The sequence below is a fragment of the Acomys minous genome (assembly GCF_964271855.1).
Source record: "Acomys minous genome assembly, chromosome: 7".
In the NCBI taxonomy this organism is placed as follows: Eukaryota; Metazoa; Chordata; class Mammalia; order Rodentia; family Muridae; genus Acomys; species Acomys minous.
The window spans coordinates 125,950,259-125,970,979 of NC_140488.1; the positions used below are offsets into that span (position 1 = coordinate 125,950,259).

Sequence of the window (20,721 nt, forward strand, 5' to 3'; positions counted from 1 at the left end):
CAAGTGATGTTAATCCACTAGAATACAAATCACCTCATGCAGGAGCTTGATTGTTGCCAGCTGAAAAGATCCTGTGAACAGACTCTGGAAGGAGATACATAAATGAGCCCAAAACTGGAGGCGGGGCCTATGGAGACTTGGGATAGTTTTGGCTGTTCATCGTTCTACTTCAAGATGCTCCTAGAGAGAACTGCTTGAGGGAAGGCTTTGGGGCTCCAGGCTCCTGCTGAGGTTCCTGGTTCTGGTTACTCCAGGTTCCAACAGAAGAAATCCTGCTGATTATGCCAGAAGAATCGTTCCTTGGAACTGATATCCTTAGAGTTTTGTTATTGTATTATTTAATCTTCTTTTCCTATTGTTTCTGTTAGTCGGGTTATAAGTGACTTACACTTGGTTAACAAGTTCATAATAAAATATATTTGTTGCCGGGCGTGGTGGCACACATCTTTAATCCCAGCACTTGGGAGGCAGAGGCAGGCAGATGGCTGTGAGTTCGAGGCCAGCCTGGTATACAAAGCAAATCAAGGACAGCCAAAGCTACACAGAGAGACCCTGTCTCGAAAACAAGCAAACAAATAAAAAACAAAAACAAAACAAAACAAAATATATTTGTGTAAAAAAATTGAGCCTACAAGACTCCTTAGCCAACACTTAAGTCTCAGGGTAAATATCATAAAAGGAATTGAGTTTTCTAGAATACACTTGTTGTATGTTGTTACACATATCAGAATATTACTCACTCCATATTTTATAGCTGTTTTGCTATAATTAACTTATAAGTTAATCAGGGATAATAGAATAGCCCTCATTCAGGCCTGCTATGTAGTACTTCTTTTAAATTATTCTCTATTTACATGAAGATACACTTTTCCTAGTCAAAACATACAATTTATGATTTTTGAAAATATAAGCCTTCTTTTAAAGACAGAGTCACTTCATGATCTAAGGCAATATCATGTCATGTCAAGGAAAGACTCATTGTCCTGGTACAGCTGTGAGCAGTAAATGACAGGATTCTTGAAGGTGGCCAACTTTACCTGGAGACTGAGCAACAATAGGTTTTTTATTTTTATTTTTTTGTCTCTCATCACTTTAATCTGTACACTACCTGTCCTTGCACTGCTAAGTATAAAAGGATCTGCTGAATGAATTGATGGATAAAAGAATGAAGAGTGTAGCCAATATTTTTAGAGTACTCATAGTATCAGCCACTGATCAGAGATCTCTCACTTGCTTGTCAGAACAGTTCTGTCATGTTGATACCATTACCCCACTTTGCTAAATGGCGGGTTTGCCCATCGAGAGTGCCCTGCCCAATGACCCTCACATTCTGTGGCAGAACTGGAAGCTTTGAACTCATTTTCTCTAGCCTTCACCATACTGTGTGTACACACTGTCTCCAGTTTGTAGAGTTGTTGTGGTGCCTAGTTTCACAGATACCTTGGCCAGGAGTTCTGCTAGCTGGGACTATGAAGCCTGGTCATAGTAACTTGCCCTCTGGCTGTATAGAGGGAGTGAGTTCTCTGGGTCTTGCTGTCTCTTTGTTCCTGGGCCTATGGATGTGATGGCTTCTTCATCTCTCAGCTTCCCATGTCACCCTCAGCAGCATGATGTAGTCTTAGCACTTTCAGTTCTCCCCATATGCTGATCCCTGTCTCTACCACGTATATTGCTTCTAGTAACCTCTAATTCAGACCTGATGTCTAATTTTGGCACATTTCGGTCCTTGATAAAGAATGGTTGAGTCAATAAGTGAATGGTGACTTCTAAATTAAAATCTGATATAAACTTTGCATTTAACAATGTTGCTAGCTTGACTGCTAGAAATGCAAATAATGACAATATAAGTCACACTAAGGAAGAAATGCAGTGTAGCTTTCCTTTGACAGTATAGGAGGTAAATGAGGTAGATATTTAGAGGCGTCTATGATGCCTGATTACTAACATTGCCTCTAACCACCTTTATACAGTGGTCATAATTATGTATGAAATATTTTAGTTGTTAAATTACTCTTGATATTTTGCATGTATCTTTTATGTATCTACAAGGACTGCCATGTTTATCATTTTAAATAGTGGGTGGGCCTCCCTCAATAAAACTGGGATTTTCATTTTGATACCCAATGCTCACCTGCATTGCTAATTCTCTGTAGGCACACTACACTTATAACTATGGCACTACTAAGAAGTCAGTATGGAGGTGGTCTTACTTGAGAAATGACTTTTGAGTCATTGGGATTATGTTAGGATTATGACAGCTATGATAATCTGTTGTCCCTCTTATTTTGTCCCAGGATGCTTTTCTCTGGTGGGCAGTGTGGCCATGTTGGCAGACATGAAGAAGTTTTACTGATATACAAGATATTGCTTGTCACCATTGTTATTCTCTCTACATCCCCAAAAGGTAAAGTTTCAATTTTTTTCCCTTCCTTCATTTTCTTATTTTTTCTACTGCTATTGTTATTGTTGATGTTATTGTGTATGTATGTACGTGCACTTACAATGGTGGGGGCAGTATGTGCCAAGGCACATGTGGGGAAGTTGGAGAACTGGTTTTGTAGAGCTGGTTTTCTCCTTCCACATCTATGTAGGTTTCAGGGATCAAACTCAGGTCATCTCACTTGCAAGGCAAATGCCTTTACCTCTGGGCCATCTTGCTGATCTTTCCTTCATTTTTAAATGCCTATCCTTTTTAATAATTTATTTTTATTTTATGTGCATTTTTGTTTTGCCTGCCTGAATGTCTATGAGGGTGTTGGATTCCCTGGAACTGTTGCGAGCTGCCATGTGGGTGCTGGAAATTTAACCTGGGTCCTCTGGAAGAGTGATCAGTGCTCTCAACAATTGAGCCATCTCTCCAGCCCTTTTTATGTCTATATTTTTAAGTATATATGTTTTGTGTCATTGCTCATAATGTTTAGTATAGTAATATATACATATATATGTTTATGTATAATAGTTATTATCTTTTACATTTATTTATTTGTGTGTGTGTGTATGTGTATGTGTGTTCATAGGACAACTTATGTGTTATGGGAGTTGGTTTTCTCCTTCAACCATGTGAGTTCCAGAGTTTAAACTCAGACTTACCTTTACTCATGAGCCTCAGCAGTTATTATGTTTAAATACACTGATTGCATGAAGTACAATCATAGCTTTGGTACAACTATCACCACTATCCATTTCCAGAATATTTTCATCTTAGTAGCTATATGTTTATCCTCCCTATAACCTCTATTCTTTTAGTCTGTATGAATTTGCCTCTTCCAGGAAACTCACATAAGTGGAAACATACAATATTTATCCCTTTGTATCTGGTTTCATTTAACATCTTTTCAATGACCATCTATGTTGTAGTTATGTATCAGAGTTTCATTGATTTAAAAGTATAAATATATTCTATTGTATGTATATGTGCCACATTATGTTTATTCACTCATCTGTTCTTGGATATTTTGGTTGCTTGTACTTTTTAGCTACTGTAAATAATGCTGCTATGAGCCTAGGCTTGCAAATGTCTGACATCCTGTTTTTATTTCTTTGTGGTATGCACCTAAGGTTAGAATTGTTTGGTCATTTGCATTTTTGAGAACTACCAGCATGTTTTTCATAGTGGCTATATATTTCACATTCCTTCAAGCGAAGCACAGGGGCTCCAGTTTTTCCACATCCTTAACAACACTTATTGTTTTCTTTTTTTTTTTATTGTTTTCTTTTGTTTTGGTGGTAGGGATGTAGTAACATCTTACTGTGGTTTTGATTTGCATCTCCTTAGTCATTAGTGATTTCAGCATCTTTGGGGGGGGAGACTTATTAGCCATTTTATCTCTTATTTGGAGAAATGCCTAGTCATATAATTTTCCCACATTAAAATTTTGGATTTTTTTAGTTGTTGACTTTTATGAATTTTTATATTCTATGGATATGAATCCTTTATCAGATATATGATTGGCAAATATCTTTTCTTTTCACTCTCCATTATATCCTTTCATGAATACAATTTTTTAATTTTGATGAGGCCTAATTAATATGTTTACCTTTACTGTCTATAATTTAGTATCAAATCCAAGATACTCCCTTTGTTTTTGTTTTAATTTAATTTAATTTTATTTTATTAATTTATTCATATTACATCTCAATGGTTACTCCCTTTGAAACTACAATGTCAAGAAGATTCCCCACTGCGTTTTCTTCTAAGAATTTTATAGTCTTTTTTTAAAATGTTTTTTGAGATAGGTTTTCTCTGTGTTAGCCTTGGCTGTCCTAGACTCACTTTGTAGACCAGGCTGGCCTTGAACTCACAGCGATCTGCCTGTCTCTGCCTCCTGAGTTCTGAGATTAAAAGCGTGCGCCACCATGCACAGCTGAATTTTATAGTCTTAACTCATATTTGAGTTCCTGAGAGCTATTTTTGTGTCTGTGGTTATCCCACTTTTCTATTACTATTTGTTGAAAAGATTGTCATTTTTCCTTTGCATCTTTCTCCAAAAATCATATAACCAAATGTATGAGGATTTATTTTGATGTTTTTCTTGAATAATATCTACTAGAAGGCATTTCCATATAGAAGTTGAAAAGGAATGTACTCAAATGCAGCAGAGTTTTTATCAGAAAGGGGGTGTCTTTGGAAGCTTATGAAAAATTGTGGCAAGGAGAGACATGTGAGGAGGGCAGTGGAAAGGCCTGCAGCACTAAGGTTTCAAGCCAGGTTTGGTCTTTTGTTGTTTTTGTTTTTTTGTGGTGGTGGCTTGGTTGGGTACTTAGGTAGTGCAGGCTGGCCTCCAGCTCAAAATATAATTGATGATCTTGAACTGCTGATCTTTTTCATCTGTACCTCCCAGGTACTGAAAGTGCAGGTGTTCATCATCATGCCTAGGAAGGGCTTCCATTTCTGTGTGTACAACTTCAAAAGAATATTCTTATACAGTGCAATATATGTTCATTAGGAATGAGACTAGGAAATGAAATTTTAAAGAAGACAATATTAAATACACAGAGAAAGAATTTTCCTATTCAGAAGACAATGAAAAGGACAAGAAATCTTTTGTTGGGTAAAATAAAAATATTCTAGCAAGACACACCAATAATAACATAGACAAAGAAAATGTACCTGCAAGTATTCATACTTATACACAAATTAAATAAAAAGCTGCCCAACAAGCTAAAGCACAGCTGACAGTCCTTCAAAGAGTAGACACAGGAACACAGAGACATGAAGCCATCGTGCTTTTAAAAAGGAAATGGAACTGAAGTGATGGCTCATCCATTAAAGGCTAGGCTCAAAAGCAAAGATTTTTTTAAAGCAACTGATAGGGCAGGGGAGATGGCTCAGCTGGTAATTGTTTGCTGTGTAAGTCTGACAACCTGTGTTCAGATCACCAGAACCCATGTAAAAAGGACAAAAATCTGTAATCCAGGCACCCATACCAGGAGATGAGAAGTGGAGACAGGAATTTCTACAGTTCAGGCTAGCTAGCTTGGATTACATAATGGGAAAGAGTCTCTGTCTCAAAGAAGGTGGTAAGGTTGTACTCAAGCCTCCACATCTATGCCATGGCACATGAACACCTGCACCCACACATATGGACAAGCACATACACACACACACACACACACACACACACACACACACACACACAATCACATGGGAGGGAGGGAAGGAGAGGTCAAGGGAGGAGAGAGAGAGAGAGAGAGAGAGAGAGAGAGAGAGAGAGAGAGAGAGAGATTGCAAAACTGAGATTCCAGTCATGCACTACCATGCCTGGCTTTCCTTTAGCCATCCTAACCCCTCTGCTGTCTGAGACTCTTTTGCTTGTCGTATGTGCATCTGTACAGTAAAAACAAACAACGTTAGAATCCTTAATGATTAGAATCCCTGAATATGTGCTGTTCAGATTACCCAGATATCTCAGAGATGCATCTCTGAGGCAGAAGCATAAGAAGTTCAAGGCAAGCCAGAGCTATATAGAATTCTGCTGTCCCCAAACAAGAAGGTTTTCTTTTCCTCGTCTCTTGGCAGGATAGTGCTGAGGAATGTGCTTCATTGTCCCCTAGAGTTCCACAGTTAGGTTGTGAACCAGTGCCCATAGTATTCACCTGCTCCTTAATGCCCCCATTATTGGCTTTTGCCCTGACCTGCAGGGTTCGACTAAAACTCGGGAGGGAGGTCACCTGTTGAGATATGCAAGACACAAGGAAGGAGAACAAGTCTGATTGATCAAACTCTCAAGCAGCTTTTATAATTCGGAAGGCAAGGAAGCATATCGCTATAGCAACACAGTTGTGGGTTTTTCTCAAAACATAGGGAATTCCAGGCAGGGTCATGATGTCCTGCTACACAGGGTATCTTGCTTTGTCTTCATCTAGCTTTAGTCTAACTGTTGACTCACAGCAGGGTCGCTTCATCCTATCTGTCTTTGGCTGCTGACTCACAACAGGGTCAGCTAGTTTCTGGTGAAAGGTAAGCTCTGGGAAAGACAGAGACTTAAAGGTGCAGACTTGGACAAGATGGCTGAACATTGGTCATATGGCCTATCATCCCCAACAGGCTTTTCTCCCCTCTCTGTTTCACTTAAACGCTCCCTCCCTCTACTTATCTGGATCACCTTCTCACCTCTGCTTGGAAACACATTCCTCTCCAACATTCAGCCAAATACTCCTTCCTCTATAAAGCTGAAAAGAGATCTCATAAGTCTTTCTCTAATGTTCCCTTCTCTCTTTATCCCTCCTTCTGACCGTTGCCACTTGGGATTGTGTTGATCATGAATTTCCAGTGCACTCCACGTCTTTTGGTGCCTCTTCAGTGTCAGGTGGGAAAAGAGACTGAAGGGATAATGGGTAGACTAATGGGAGGAAAACTAGTGCATACTTGGAGCCTGCTCTGTGCCAAGCCACCTAGTGCTTTGTAAACATCATCTCATTTATCTCTCGCCCAAACTTTTCATGGTGGGTCTCTTCTCACCCCAGTTTGCAGATGGAAAAATTGAGTATCAAAGAAAGTAAGTCATTTGATCAGAGTCATAGGGCTGTGAAGACTTGCCATAGGAATCTATACTATGGACCCTTCACCAGGCTGCCTAGGGCAGTAAGTGTTTGAGGCTAGAGTTAAATCTGTCGCTGGAAACTGGAGAAGAAGAAAGGAAACACTGGAGCAAGCTATAGAGAGGAGTAGCTCCTCAGCTCTGGGATGCAAACACAATAACTTCACCCTGGAAGTCTGAGAGATGACTCAGTAGCTCTTGTCAGTGGAGAGAGGTGGGTCTGACTCTCTTGTGAGGCCATCAACCAGCTGAGAGAATACTCAGACTTTAACACATCCTTTTCAGTCTATTGGAAGTCCAGATCAGCTCTGATGGGTCACTGCTCTTCTCTGTACCCTAGTTCTCCCATCCTGGGTGAATGCCTTATTTCTTTTTGGGTTTTGAAGGAGGTTCTCCTTTTAGCTACAACTATTCTATTTTCCAGAGGGTGAATGACATAATAGGGGAAGATGGTTATAATTTTATTCCTGCCAACTTGTCTTCACCATTCGGAAACAATTACACATTTGAAACAGTCTGGTGATCTCATAAGCTACAAGCCCCAACTTTCTCTCTGGGCTGGGTCTAGAGATCTCCCCGTGCTTCAGACATTTCCAGTGATAAGTTGCTTTATAATTCTCCTCCAGTCCTCACTGTCTCTCCTCTTACCCTCTCATGCTTGGTTCTCCAGGGTCCACTCTTCTTTGTAGGAAAGATGTGAATGAAGCAGTAGGTGGGCTGAAATAATGCCATCTGCCTTCTTTGGCATAGTCCTCTACTACCAAACCCAATGCTGCACTACTGACTCCATCTTCACCTTCTGCTTGTAGAGCTGAAGTGATGAACTTCACCATGGCATTGATCAGATAGATGTTCAGCTAATCTCACAACTCCCCCATTTCTAGCCCCATACTCAGGCGTGAAATCACTTCCGTGGGGCTGTGATTCTCCCTAGAAGGTAAAATAGTGACAAGGAATTATAGAGATTCTGAATAGATTATAGAGAACACTGATAGCAGATGACACTGTGTCCCACTTTTCACTTAAACTCCTATAAGGACTCCTTGAATGGCTTCTAAATCAACACAGGCAAGTATAGCAATGCGGAATAATGGAGCTGCATTTAGGCAAAGAGAAGCCCAGAGGTGCTCTCCTCAACTATCTCTCAGTAGTTGTGTGGTGGGCAAAAATTCTAAATGTCCCTTGTGTTCCTAATGGGCAGCCGTGTTGGGAGCCATGAGCAGGGACAGGGGAGCAAAGACTATAGCATGAAGATCCCATATAGACGCAAGACTAAGGATGTAATAGATGCTTGGTGGTGAGAGCTAAAGAGAACTTATCCAAGGTTAAGTAGGATTTGAAGAGAAAAGACCATGGGCCCACTAAGTATAGCCTTCAGCACTGGCTGGCAAGTAGATACTGAGCATGAGGGTGATAGTTACTTGGGAGGCAGCTGGTTTAATTGCACCCAGAGTTAAGAAACAGGTATGACTGCTACTGTTTGGCTTCCTTTCTCCTTTTTATTTACTCCAAGTCCTTGACCTCTGAAACAATACTGCCTACATGTAAGGTGACTATTCCTATCTCAATTAACCTGATTTCGAAACTCTCATAGACATGCTCAGAGGTTTGGTTTCAAAGAGATTGTAAATCGGATCAAGATGACCCTCAAGATAACCATCACTTGGAGGGACCCTCCAGAATAAGAGAGATCTCTGTAGAAGCCATTGAGAACTGCAGTAGATCAATCCACAGGTTTCCCCCTCTCTTTTCTTTGTGCCCCATTCCCAGCCTGGATTCCATCTTGAGTATGAGAAAAAACAGGAGGAAAACAAAGATCTTGCATTGATCCAATTGACATTGAGATATATGGGGACCATTTAGCACACTGGAGACAAAGATGCTTTAGTGCAGAGTTGGGAATTGATCCCAGAGCCATGTGCATGATGTGTCAATGCTTTACAGCTGATTACATCCTTAAATCCAACAAAGCTACTTTTAGTCATCAGATTTCCAGATCCCTTCCCTCTTTGCTTGTGTAATAAAAGCTCCAAAATAAGGCAAAGCAACTGTAGACATCAATAGAAGTTAACATTTTTGTTTATATATTATAGCTATTGTCTCTATAACTCAATTATGTCTATAAACTTTATTTTTTTTCTTTTTTTTTCCTCCTTTATTAATTTATTCTTGTTACACCTCAATGGTTATCCCATCCCTTGTATCCTCCCATTCTTCCCTCCCTCCCAATTTCCCCTTATTCCCCTCCCCTATGACTGTTCCTGAGGGGGATTACCTCCCCCTGTATATGCTCATAGGGTATCAAGTCTCTTCTTGGTAACCTGCTGTCCTTCCTCTGATTGCCACCAGGTCTCCCCCTCCAGGGGACATGGTCAAAGGTGAGGCACCAGAGTATGTGAGAAAGTAATATCCCATTCTCCACTCTACTGTGGAGAGTGTTCTGTCCATTGGCTAGATCTGGGTAGGGGCTTAAGGTTTACCGCCTGTATTGTCCTTAAGTACTCTAAAAGTCATACATAGTTGACACTTAAGCTATGTCCATACTCTGCCTTGCCAGGCCACAGGGGAAGAGGACAAATTCAGTTCTGATGTGAGTTGATGAGCTGAGGTAGGTGTGTAGGAGGGACTTCTCTCTTCTGAGGAATAGTGGAGAGGGAATGGGGGGAGGTTGGACTGGAAGCAGAGGAGGGAGGGGGCTGTAACTCAGATATAAAGTGGAGAGAGAGAGAGAGAGAAAGAGAGAGAGAGAAAGAGAGAGAGAGAGAGAGAGAGAGAGAGAGAGAGAGAGAGAGAGAGAGAGAGAGAGAGAGAGAGAGAGAGAATCCATACTTTACTAGGAATTGTTGAGGGCCATTATCATATCCTGAATTGGGCACTTTCTTCTGGTTTCACCTATTCAGGTGTTTGAGGGTAAGGATGCTACCTTCTGTCTTTTGGCTGTGTTAGTATTCAGTAAGTAATATAGTATCTAGTACATAGTAAGCACCCAGTCAACCCTAGTTAGCTGATTGGAATTTATTTGTGACCATAGACTAAAGTTTAGAGATATTCTTTCTTTATTTTCATTTTAAAAATTAATTCTTTTCTTGACTGTAGTTTCCTCTCCCTTCACTCCTTCCAGTACTCACCACACCTTCCCTCTCCCCCGGAGTTACTCTTTCTCTGTTTCCTTTCAGAAAAGAACAGGCTTCCCAGGGTTATCAACCAAACCACAGCATAAAAAGTTCTAATAAGACTAGGCACAAATCCTTGTTTGTTTGTTTGTTTGTTTGTTTTTTGAGACAGGGTTTCTCTGTGTAGTCATGGCTATCCTGAAACTCATTCATAGACCAGGCTGGCCCTAAGACCAGAGATCCATCTTCCTGTGCTTCCTGAATGCTGGGATTAAAGGTGTGGGCCGCCACTGCCCAGCTAGCTTTGAGATATTCTAAAGCACGGATCTTCCCCCACAGCTCATACAGCATCAGTGTTATAGTCTGAATCCAGTGTGTTTCAGTAGGGCACATGTGACCCCTCCAAACTTCCATAGACTTCAGTGAGGAAGCTGTACCTTGCCAAGGAGTCCTGTTGATAGATATGATTTCCTTCCTCATAGGATGCACAAGCTGACTTGATGGCCATTGAGATTCTATAACAAATAATCTGACAATCTTTGAGTTCATCCACCTGGTCTTCAGGGGCTTAGATCCCTAATTGATTGTCCTGGATTTTGGGGAAACTTGGGTTCTGCCTTAGACCTAATGTTATTCTGAGAATTGTGGGATACCTGGGTTGCTCCTTATCTAAGCTAGGCTCTCAAGTTTGGCTGTTCCATGGAACCACCTGGAAATTTTTAAAAGAAAGCCAGGCACCTTTACCTACCCCCAGAGATCCTCATGCCATTGGTATGTGGCTTGGGTACTTGGCTTCTGTAACATGACATAAATGATTCTAGTAGGACCTGGAGTCACCCATCTCTGTGATCCTATCTGAAAGATAGCTCCTATTCAAAGTTCCGACTCTGAAAGTGAAAACATTTTGAAGTCGTGTTTTTTTTTTCCTCCTTTAGACTGTGATGGGAATTGACTCTGAGGCTTTGTTCATGCTAAACAAGTGCTCTCCCACTGTTCTGTGTCCCATCCCAAAGCCATAAAATTTGTTTTAAAAAATAAAAATGTATTTTTAACATAAGCAAATTTTAAAGGTGACTAAAGTTACGATGAGGCCAACAAATCTCTTGTCTTCAAAATTGGTAAAGATTCTAGTGTGGCGTGTGCTGGCTGGTAAATGCCTGGCTCTTTATGAGGGTCTCTGGGTTTTTTGTTTGTTTGTTTGTTTTTGTTTTTTGTAGAATCTAGTAGCCATAGTTCATAGTACTAAATGTTGATAACAGTAGCAGCAACAACAGGACTGCATTCCTATAGGTCTTCATGATTTACAAAATACCTTGGTATATATTATCTCACTGAAGTAGAGAAACTTTTATTAATTAGTCTGAAAATGGGAAGATGGATGCCTTAAGCAAGGAAGGAACTGTGTAGGTCCAGAAAGAAATAATACCAAAATCTGGAAAGAAGCTCCCAGAACTATGTGTGCACCAGTCTGCCAGAAGTGCTTATTTCAGGCTGGGACAGTTTGAGTCACTTCCAAGTTCACACAGTTGAAAAGTGGAGATAGCAGGATTCTAGAAATTGTGTTCTTAACTGCTTCCCCAGTGTTTACTCATGGAGGCATATGATCGTGGTTTTTATATGACTTTGCCATGATTCATTCTGGGATGGATTTGTACTCCCCACCAAGAGCCCTGGGTAAAGATTAGGAGAGGCCTGAAGGAATGAAAGATATAATTCCACTGATTTCAACTACTAGGGATTAAGCTAATCCTATGACATGTTCCAGGAAAGCATGTCAGTAAAATATACCTAGAGAGTGGTATACCTCTTAATTCATTTAGCAAGAGAGCTCATGTGAGTGAAATCACAGGCCCATGAAAACAACCCACCAACGTACATTACAAATGCTTTCTTTCTTTTTTTTTTTTTTTTTTTTTTTGGTTTTTCGAGACAGGGTTTCTCTGTGTAGCCTTGGCTGTCCTGGACCCACTTTGTAGACCAGGCTGGCCTCGAACTCACAGCGATCCACCTGCCTCTGCCTCCCGAGTGCTGGGATTATAGGCGTGCGCCACCACACCTGCCTTACAGATGCTTTCTGAATGATGCTTTGTCCTTTATATGGAGTCTTGTTTGGTCCATACCCCTTCTTCTGTTTTTCTTTTAGAAATTCAGCATTCTTTCATGGAACAATGTAATATTCAGTAAAGTATCAAATTATTTTTTTAATTTAAGGAGAAAAATGAAAATAGAAGTTGGATAGTACTCTTGCTTCAAGAAGTAAATTTAAGTGGCTTATGATGGCATTACTGTCACATTTTTCAGACCATAAGATGCACTTTTTCCTCTCAAAAGTGTGGGGTGGGGAATTAAGGTGTGCCTTATGGTTCGATTGCTATTTTTACTATTTTTCTTGTTTTACTGCGTCTTATGGTAAGGTGCGTCTTATAGTCTTAAAAATACAGTAACTGGGTGGATAGGAATTCCCCACTCAGCTGTGTTGCTTTACAACTACATGGACAATTTGCTTGTTGTTAATAGGAAATATATTTTGTCATTAATCAAAGCTGGGTCCACAGTACCATCTAACAAATTCTGTGTTGGGAGGGGGTACAAGTAGGAGACAATGAGTTTGGTTTTTTTTATTAATTTATTCATATTACATCTTCAGTTGTTAGCCCATCCCTTGTATCCTCCCATTCCTCCCTTCCTCCCACTTCCCCCCTACTCCCCTTCCCTATGTCTGTGTCTGAGGGGGACCTCCTCCCCCTGTATATGCTCATAGGGTATCAAGTCTCTCCTTGGTGACCTATTATCCTTTCTCTGAGTGCCACCAGGCGTCTCCATCCAAGGGACATGGTCAAATATGGGGCACCAGAGTTTGTGTGAAAGTCAGATCTCCTTTTTCACTCAACAGTGGAGAATGTCCTGTCCATCGGCTAGTCTGGGTAGGGGTTTGAGGTTTACTGCCTATATTTTCCTTGGCTGTTGCCATAGTTTGCGGAGCACCCCAGGGCCCAGACTCACCTGTAGTTTTCTAGGACCCGATTTGATTTAGTGAGGAATTTTCATTTTCAAAGTGGGAAATGAGACCGGGTACTTTGTTTCTTGCTGTAACTTTAACACCTAACACACAATAGGCCTTCAAAGTTTAGAATTAAAAAGAAAAAAACAGAACAAATTACCTACTATTTCTTCAACTTGAACGAGGTAGTGTTCTTATGGATATTCTCACCAAGCAAACATTAGAGAATAGTTAAGGATGTTCTATAGTTAGACTACAATTCATATCATACAAATAATGGAAGAAACATCACTATGTCTTGAATACCCCCTATAAATTATTGAAAGCATATTATTTTCACAAAGGGAAAAATGCCCACTTTATTATATAAAGGTAAACTACATCCCAGAACACAGAAGAAGACAATCCGAATGAACAGTAATTACAAAGTTTGGTTGGTACTATTGTGATAAAATCGTTTGTAAATGTAGTTTTGTTTCATTCAAAGTAATCAACCCCATTTAAAAAAAATCAACCCCACTCTTTAAGCAAGAAAATATAAACAGGAATGTTAGGATCTTACTCAAGACAAAGCCATGATCAAGTCATTTTCCCTGCAGTGCCCAGTCTCTTGGTTACACTGAAGGCTTGCTTAGTGGGTATACCCAATTCATACACTGGAAATAAATGATTGTGGGCACTTTAATCACAGAGAAAGGCTTATCAAGTCAGAGTCCAGATTTTTAAGATTGAAGAGTTTCAGATCAGATGTTCAACGCTCATGACAAGAGATCTCATGTGAGTAAGGTTACAGTACCACTAAATAAACAACAATAAAAGAAACAAACAACCACACAGCACTTGGGAGGCAGAGGCAGGAGGATCTCCAGCCTGGTTTACAGAGTGAGTTCCAAGACAGCCAGTGCTACACAGAGAAACCCCTGTCCCCAGGGGAAAAAACCCCACAAAATACATTAAATTACAGATGCTTTTGCAATCGTGTTGTGGCTATCATGTTTAGTTTTTTACATGGTATTCTGTGTGGTTCATATGAAAAGCCATTAGGACAGAAACTAACAATTTATGAAGGCCTAGGGCCTGATAAAGGTCTCCCACCTGTAAGTACAGCACTGAGAGTTAAGGGTTAAATGTGGCATCAAAATAGAGGCAACTATAAAAATACAACTTTTCCAACTAAGTCTCTCTCTCTCTCTCTCTCTCTCTCTCTCTCTCTCTCTCTCTCTCTCTCTCTCTCTCTCTCTCTCTCTCTCTCTCTCTCCTTTCTTAGTGGTTTTTACCAGGGCAGAGTTGTTAACAGATCTGGCTCCTTACACACTAGTCCCACACTCGAGGGTCCTGGAAGAACTGTGGTTTGGTTGTTTCCTGGCAACAAAACTAGGAGTGTGAATCACAAAGAAAGGGGAATTCAAATTCAGGCTGAAAATGAAAAGGACTTCTCCTTCCATTCATGCTGATTACTTGGCTTTTTACTTTGTCATTGTTAAGACTAAGAATAAGAGATAAATGGTGGCTGGGGACAATGATTTTGAAATTAATGGACACTAATTACTGAATGGCACCCTCTTTATATGTTTTTTTTAATATTTTAATTGAAATAAAATTACTTCACTTTCCCCTCTTCCCTTCTTCCCACCAGCCCCTCCCATGATTCCCACTCTCAAGCTGATGGCCTCTTTTTCTTTGGTTGTTATTATTTCATAGATATGTAACAATACACACACATATGCACAAATATATGAATACAATCTACTGAGTCCGGTTTTGCTCTTTGTATGTGGTTTCAAGGCTGACCTCTCTGCATTGGATAACCAATAAAGGGTTCATTCCTAGGGATGTTATTAGTTACTTTTGCCTAGGGATGGGACCCACAAATTTTCCCCTTCCACATTAGCATGTCCATTGATATTACCATTGCTCTAGTCTTGTATGTTCAGCCATTTTTAGAAGGTGACAGGGTTTCTGGTATTCTGGAACTCACCATCTTTCTGCCTCTTCTTTCTCAATGTTCCCTGATCCATAGTTAGAGATGGTAGTGTAGATGTATCAATTGGGGCCAAGCTTCCCAAAAATCTTTTGATCTCTATTTTGTGTCCAGTGTAGTTTTCTGTGATGGTCTCCATTTGTTGCAAGTAGGGGCTTCTTAGATGAGTGGTGGTAGCTAAACTTACCTGCAGGTATAAGAATAAGATTTGGAATGTAGTAAGAAATTATGAATCTAGCAAAGTGTCCATAGAGATTCTTTTCAAAGGCCTCTGACCTCACTAGCCCCAAGAAGCTAGCTAGGTTTCTAGTACCAGGTATGATTTCCATCTGTTGAGTGGACCTTAAATCCAATTAAATAGCTGTTGGTTACCAACAATATGTGAGTACCACTTATTGCACATTACATATATCTTGCCATTCTAGTCATTGTTCTTTTCATTTATTGTTATTTATTAGTGCAATGCTTCATAGGCATTTGTAGCCAGATAGGACTGTTCCCTCCCTTGGCAGTTTTCATAGTGTTTTCTGGCACCATTGAAACTAGACCACAGGAAGGAGGTCTTCAAGTCAGATCCAGCTCGAATAATTCCAAGCCCTGTGTTGTAACTGTGTAGTGTCTTCAACACTAGGGGTCTACCTTCATCCCCTAGGAGTCAACCAAGGGCTACATCAGTAATATATATTGTTTAAGGAGTCAACCTTGGAAGGAGGTTTCTTGTGCCTGGTATGGGGGTTTTGTTAGTCTATGGCTCTTATGGAAAGCATTGTCAGCTCAAGTCGCTTAACTTCCTTTAAGATTTCACCGTCTCTGGGTAGTGATGGCAGCAGCGCACACCTTTAATCTCAGCACTTGGGAGGCAGAGGCAAGTGGATCTCTGTGAGTTCAAGGCCAGCCTGCTCTACAAAGCAAGTTACAGGACAGCCAAGGCTGTTACACAGAGGAACCCTGTCTCAAAAAACAAAAACAACACAATAGAGATATCACTCTTTTCCTCATTATCTCTTAAATGGTGCTATCCACAGCAAAGCTGGACTCTTCACAGTGAAGAAAGCAGGTCCTCTGTCCATCTGGGTCCCTGACAATACCACTCCCCTGACTCTCCCACCCTCAGCTCTCTATTTGAGGTTGCTTATTGGATTTTCTAAATGGAAATCAAACTTCTATTTCTTTAAGCCCCTGACTCATTCTGCCATTGAAGGTAGAGTGAAGTGCGATAGACATCCTTTTCTCCTAGGGATTGTATAAAAACTCAAGTTCATATACCCTAAGGAAAATGTAGGAGTCTGTTAGGATGTTTACTGAGATACCCCATTATCCAGACTAGAGCTGTTTGAGTGCAAGAAGCTTCAACAGAGCGGACTACTTTTTTTGGTACCAAGTCAGGTCACTGTATGTTCACGGTGTCGGCATAAAGTTCTAGGCCCTGGGATTTTTGAGGCCAAATCTTAACCTCTGAGTTTAATAAGGTATTAAACCTTGTGTTTGAGTTTCCTTTTCTGTAAAGTGGCAGTACCTATTTCATAAAGGTATGATTTAATGAGTATAAAACATGCCTATAATGGCATTAGCACTACAGACCAACACTGTAGCTAGAAATTTTTTTGGGATTATGAAGTGTTCCATACTTTTTATACTGCTCAATGCTATGGCCACCAGCCATGTGACTGCTGAACATTTCTACCTTGAATAAGGCAGTGTTTTTATTGTATTTAACCAGTTTAAATTTCTTTTAGAAAAAAAAAACAGCCACAAGTTTACTTGGTACACTACAGACAGAAGGTGACACGTAGCCAGAACAGAAGTCCTAGTTGCCTACTTAATTTAAAAGTTAAATTGTCACATGAGGCGAGTAGCTGTCATGTTGGACATCACAATTATAGACTATTTAATCTAATTGTCTTAGAACTTTTCTGTTTCAAACTATATAACCTGGCATTAAATCACATAGAACATCTATGTCAGACACACCCTCCTCACCTTTTCTTCCTCCCCCTCTTTCCCCCCCTCTCCTCCCCAAGGGATTTGCTACAGGCATTTGCCTAATCAAACTGTAGGAGCTGGTTGAAACTTTATGAAACTGCTCTTTTTGCGGCTGGCACAGAAACTTAATATTTAATAGAGCAGGCAGTTGGGAAGGGAGAATGAATGTAAGATGGGAGAATAATTGGAAGCCACAGGATATGACTTGTACTACATGGGAACCAAATGAATCTCATCTTGGTCTGTGTTTCCTCTTACCTTGGTAGTGTGCATGTCGCACCAAAGTTAGACTGCTTAGCACAAAATTAAACACACATCTGATGGAGGAACTGCACACCTGAAGTATCTAGTGGAAAGTGAAGCAACTGTAGGCCTGCTAGCTCCCTTATAGTAACCATACGAGGCTGATGATACTTGCCAGTGTGTGTGAGTTACAGAATGGCTGATGCCTCATGTCTGCTCAGTTCTGGATAATAATGCTGGAGGAAGAACAAGAGTTGGGCCCTGGAGGGTAAAGAACCCATTTCATTTTCTTCCCATCATGGGGAAAGCCCACCTAGAATGTGTGTTTTCTCCTCAGGAAGTTCCATCAGCTAAGAGCTAAATTTTTCTTTGGTGATGTCATTATTAATCTTTTAATAAATATGTTACGTAAGAGTACTTATTGAGCAGTGTGATATGAGACAGTCATGGTTCAAGTAAACAACCTTTGGATGTGCCAAATTAGGAATGCTTTCATTCATCCTTTTGCTTATGTAGTAAAGTCTGGAGAGGTGCTTTTTGGAAGAGTGTTTGTTGTCCCAAGTTCTGAAAAGCCAATACAATAACAAAATATTGTTTTGTTTAGCGTTCCCATATAATAGTGCCTAGGCGTGGTGGCTTGTTTTTAACCATCTCTCTGTGGAATAGTAATTCAATCTGGAGGAGTTTCAGTTGAGTAAAAAGAACTCATGCAAGGGGGTCGAACTATTGTTTATAGAGTCACTTCTGGAAGAGAAAGCCCTGGTCCCATCCAACTTAAGAGATGGTGTGTTGGAAGACTCATTGGCATTGCCACAACTTTAAGACAGCCATCTTACATTGGAAAACTTAGTATCTACCCCAGTGTTAAACAGCAGAGAAAACATGAACACTTCAGTAGCACCCAGATATAGCCTCCCATGACTTGGGTTCAGGTAGTCTATTTAGAAAGCGATGTCTGGGAGCAGAGAGAGGACACTAAGCAAAGAGGAAGAGTCAATTGTTAGTATATTATATTGAGGTTAACACTCTACGCAATTGAGACTTATAATTGTGGGGTTTTGACATTGTTTTTGTATGAATTTGGATGGACAGTAAGATTCATTATATGATCTTCTCTGCTGTAATTGTCAGACATGCCTACTACTCCATATATTAATTACATTCTGAGTAATAGTTATCTAAGAAGTAGTCTCAAGTCTTTAAGTCATTTTCCTTCATTCTCAGATCTATTATTCATCCTTCCCTTTTGAAGATTTGCAACACTAAAGATAACCCCTTGTCAGCTGACTTCCAACTAGGTTTAGCCAAAGGGTGGTAATGAAAAAAAGTGTAAAAGGAAAGGTGTGTGTGTGTGTGTGTGTGTGTGTGTGTGTGTGTGTGTGTGTGTGTGTGTGATCTTCATGCTTCCCTTATCATTAGACAACCCCTATCTCTACATGGTTTCAGGTTCTGTTTCATATCTCTTCCTCCAGTCCTAGAAGATTGTTCTAGCCCTCTACCTTTCCTCTGTTTCTCTAAATTAATTTTCTCCTCTTGATCTACCTGTCATACGTTCATAACTTGATTCCTGATTGACAGAGATTTTTCTTGCAAGTGTGCACATGTGCGTGTATGCGTAAATATTTTGGTGCTAAGAATCAAACCTGGGGCCTTGCACATGGTAGGCAGGTACTTCCATGATAGAGATTATATAATGATTTTTATCAATCAAAACAAAGGCATCTTTGAATAGTTACAAGATCCATGACACTGGAGGATAATAAATAATAGATAAAATGTCAAGCTGCTTAGCACCTAATTAGGAAAACAAGACATCCACTCTCCCCCCAAAACCACTCATGTTGACATTTACTTGCCCTTGTGATGTTACTGAGAGGTGGGAAAATTGAAAAGTGATTCAGTCATGAGGGACCCACCCTCTTGAGTGCATCAATGTCATTCTCACAGGAGTTATTACTCTCTTTGTCTTGTGAACCAATTTGCCTTTTTCCATGTATAACACAGCAGGAGGATCCTTACAAGATGTAGCCTCTCAGTGTCATGCTTTCCAGACACCAGAACTATGAATTAAATACATTTTTAAAAGATTTATTCATTGTGTTTTATGTGTTGGTGTTTTGCTTGTGTGTATGTACATACACTGTGTGCATGATTGTTGCCCACAGAGAATAGGAGCAATACCATTGAATCCCCTAGAACTGAAGCTACAGTGTTGGTGAACCATCACATGGGTGCTGGAAATTGAACCCAGGCCTTCTGCGAGAGCAATAAATGCTCTCAATCACTGAGCCTGAATCAAATAAACTTTCACTGTTTATAATTTATCCGGCCTAAATGTTTAAGAGCATGCCCAAATGCCCAGTGCATGATGTAGCCAATAAATATTTTAATATAAAGAGGAGCCAGCTAGCTCCTTCAGCTTCTGTAGGCAAAGAATACTTTAGAAGGCCAGAGAGTTGACATAAAGGTGTCATCTTCTAAAACTTACAGTTTTAAAAGACAAGGTTAAAATCTACATTGTGAAAAGGACATTACTGATGTAATTAGTATTAAAGACTGTGAGATGTGGAGATTATCATAGATTGCCTGGATAAACCCAGTGAAATCATGTGAGATTTTTTTTCCATTTTTATTATGTTTCTTTTTAACAGATATATTTATAGTATTACACATAAATAAAACAAACGACATACAGCAGGAAGAACCATGAAACAATCTGGCTATATAAATGTTATATTCATAGTGATTTGGCCATTTGTATTTGACAAACTTGAAGTAAACATCTTTCCTATCTTGATGAGTCTAAAATTCTGAAAGAAAATCAACATCTATCACATCTCATCTCTATTAACTTAAAACAGCCATCTAGATCTAAAAACATTTTAATCCCTAGCCAACTAAGCTAAATTGTAAAACTAAACTATCTGGTCTTCAACCCCATCAGAGACTTGAGAAAGAATAAAACTTAATTACCTGAGTGAACCAGAAGTGCAGGTTAGCAGCTTCCAAAATGTGACCATGACAGAGACAGTTTGCTACCTGAACACTCACCCAAAATCCCCTCTAATGTTGGAGCATCATCTTCAGCCTTCTATCCCAAGTAACAGAATGATGGCATGTGAGAACTTCCCTACTTTATCTTGTCTCCGCTTGCTTTGAAGACAAACAAATGAGACAAGAGTCAAGAGACATGACTCTGAGACTTGGAATGCCCTCATTCTATAGCCAGTAAGAAAAAATTAGGACCTTAGTTCTACAACCACAGGGAACCACAGTTTGCCAACAACCCAAATAAGCAGGAAATGGATTCCTGCTTCCAGATAGAACTGTAGCTTGTCATGAACTTGATGTTCATCTGGA

General features: G+C 40.0%; 1 protein-coding gene across 13 annotated transcripts in view; it reads left to right on the forward strand.

Annotated features, from left to right (window-relative positions):
* ADGRG2 (adhesion G protein-coupled receptor G2) overlaps nucleotides 1-20,721 on the forward strand; it is a 117,390-nt gene that overhangs the window by 48,210 nt on the left and 48,459 nt on the right. For all 13 annotated transcript variants that reach the window (XM_084790654.1, XM_084790649.1, XM_084790652.1 and 10 more), the window contains one exon: nucleotides 2,295-2,404. In XM_084790654.1, the coding sequence (XP_084646780.1) occupies nucleotides 2,296-2,404 (109 nt within the window). In that variant the 5' untranslated portion in view covers nucleotide 2,295. The remainder of the gene's footprint in view (nucleotides 1-2,294; nucleotides 2,405-20,721) is intronic.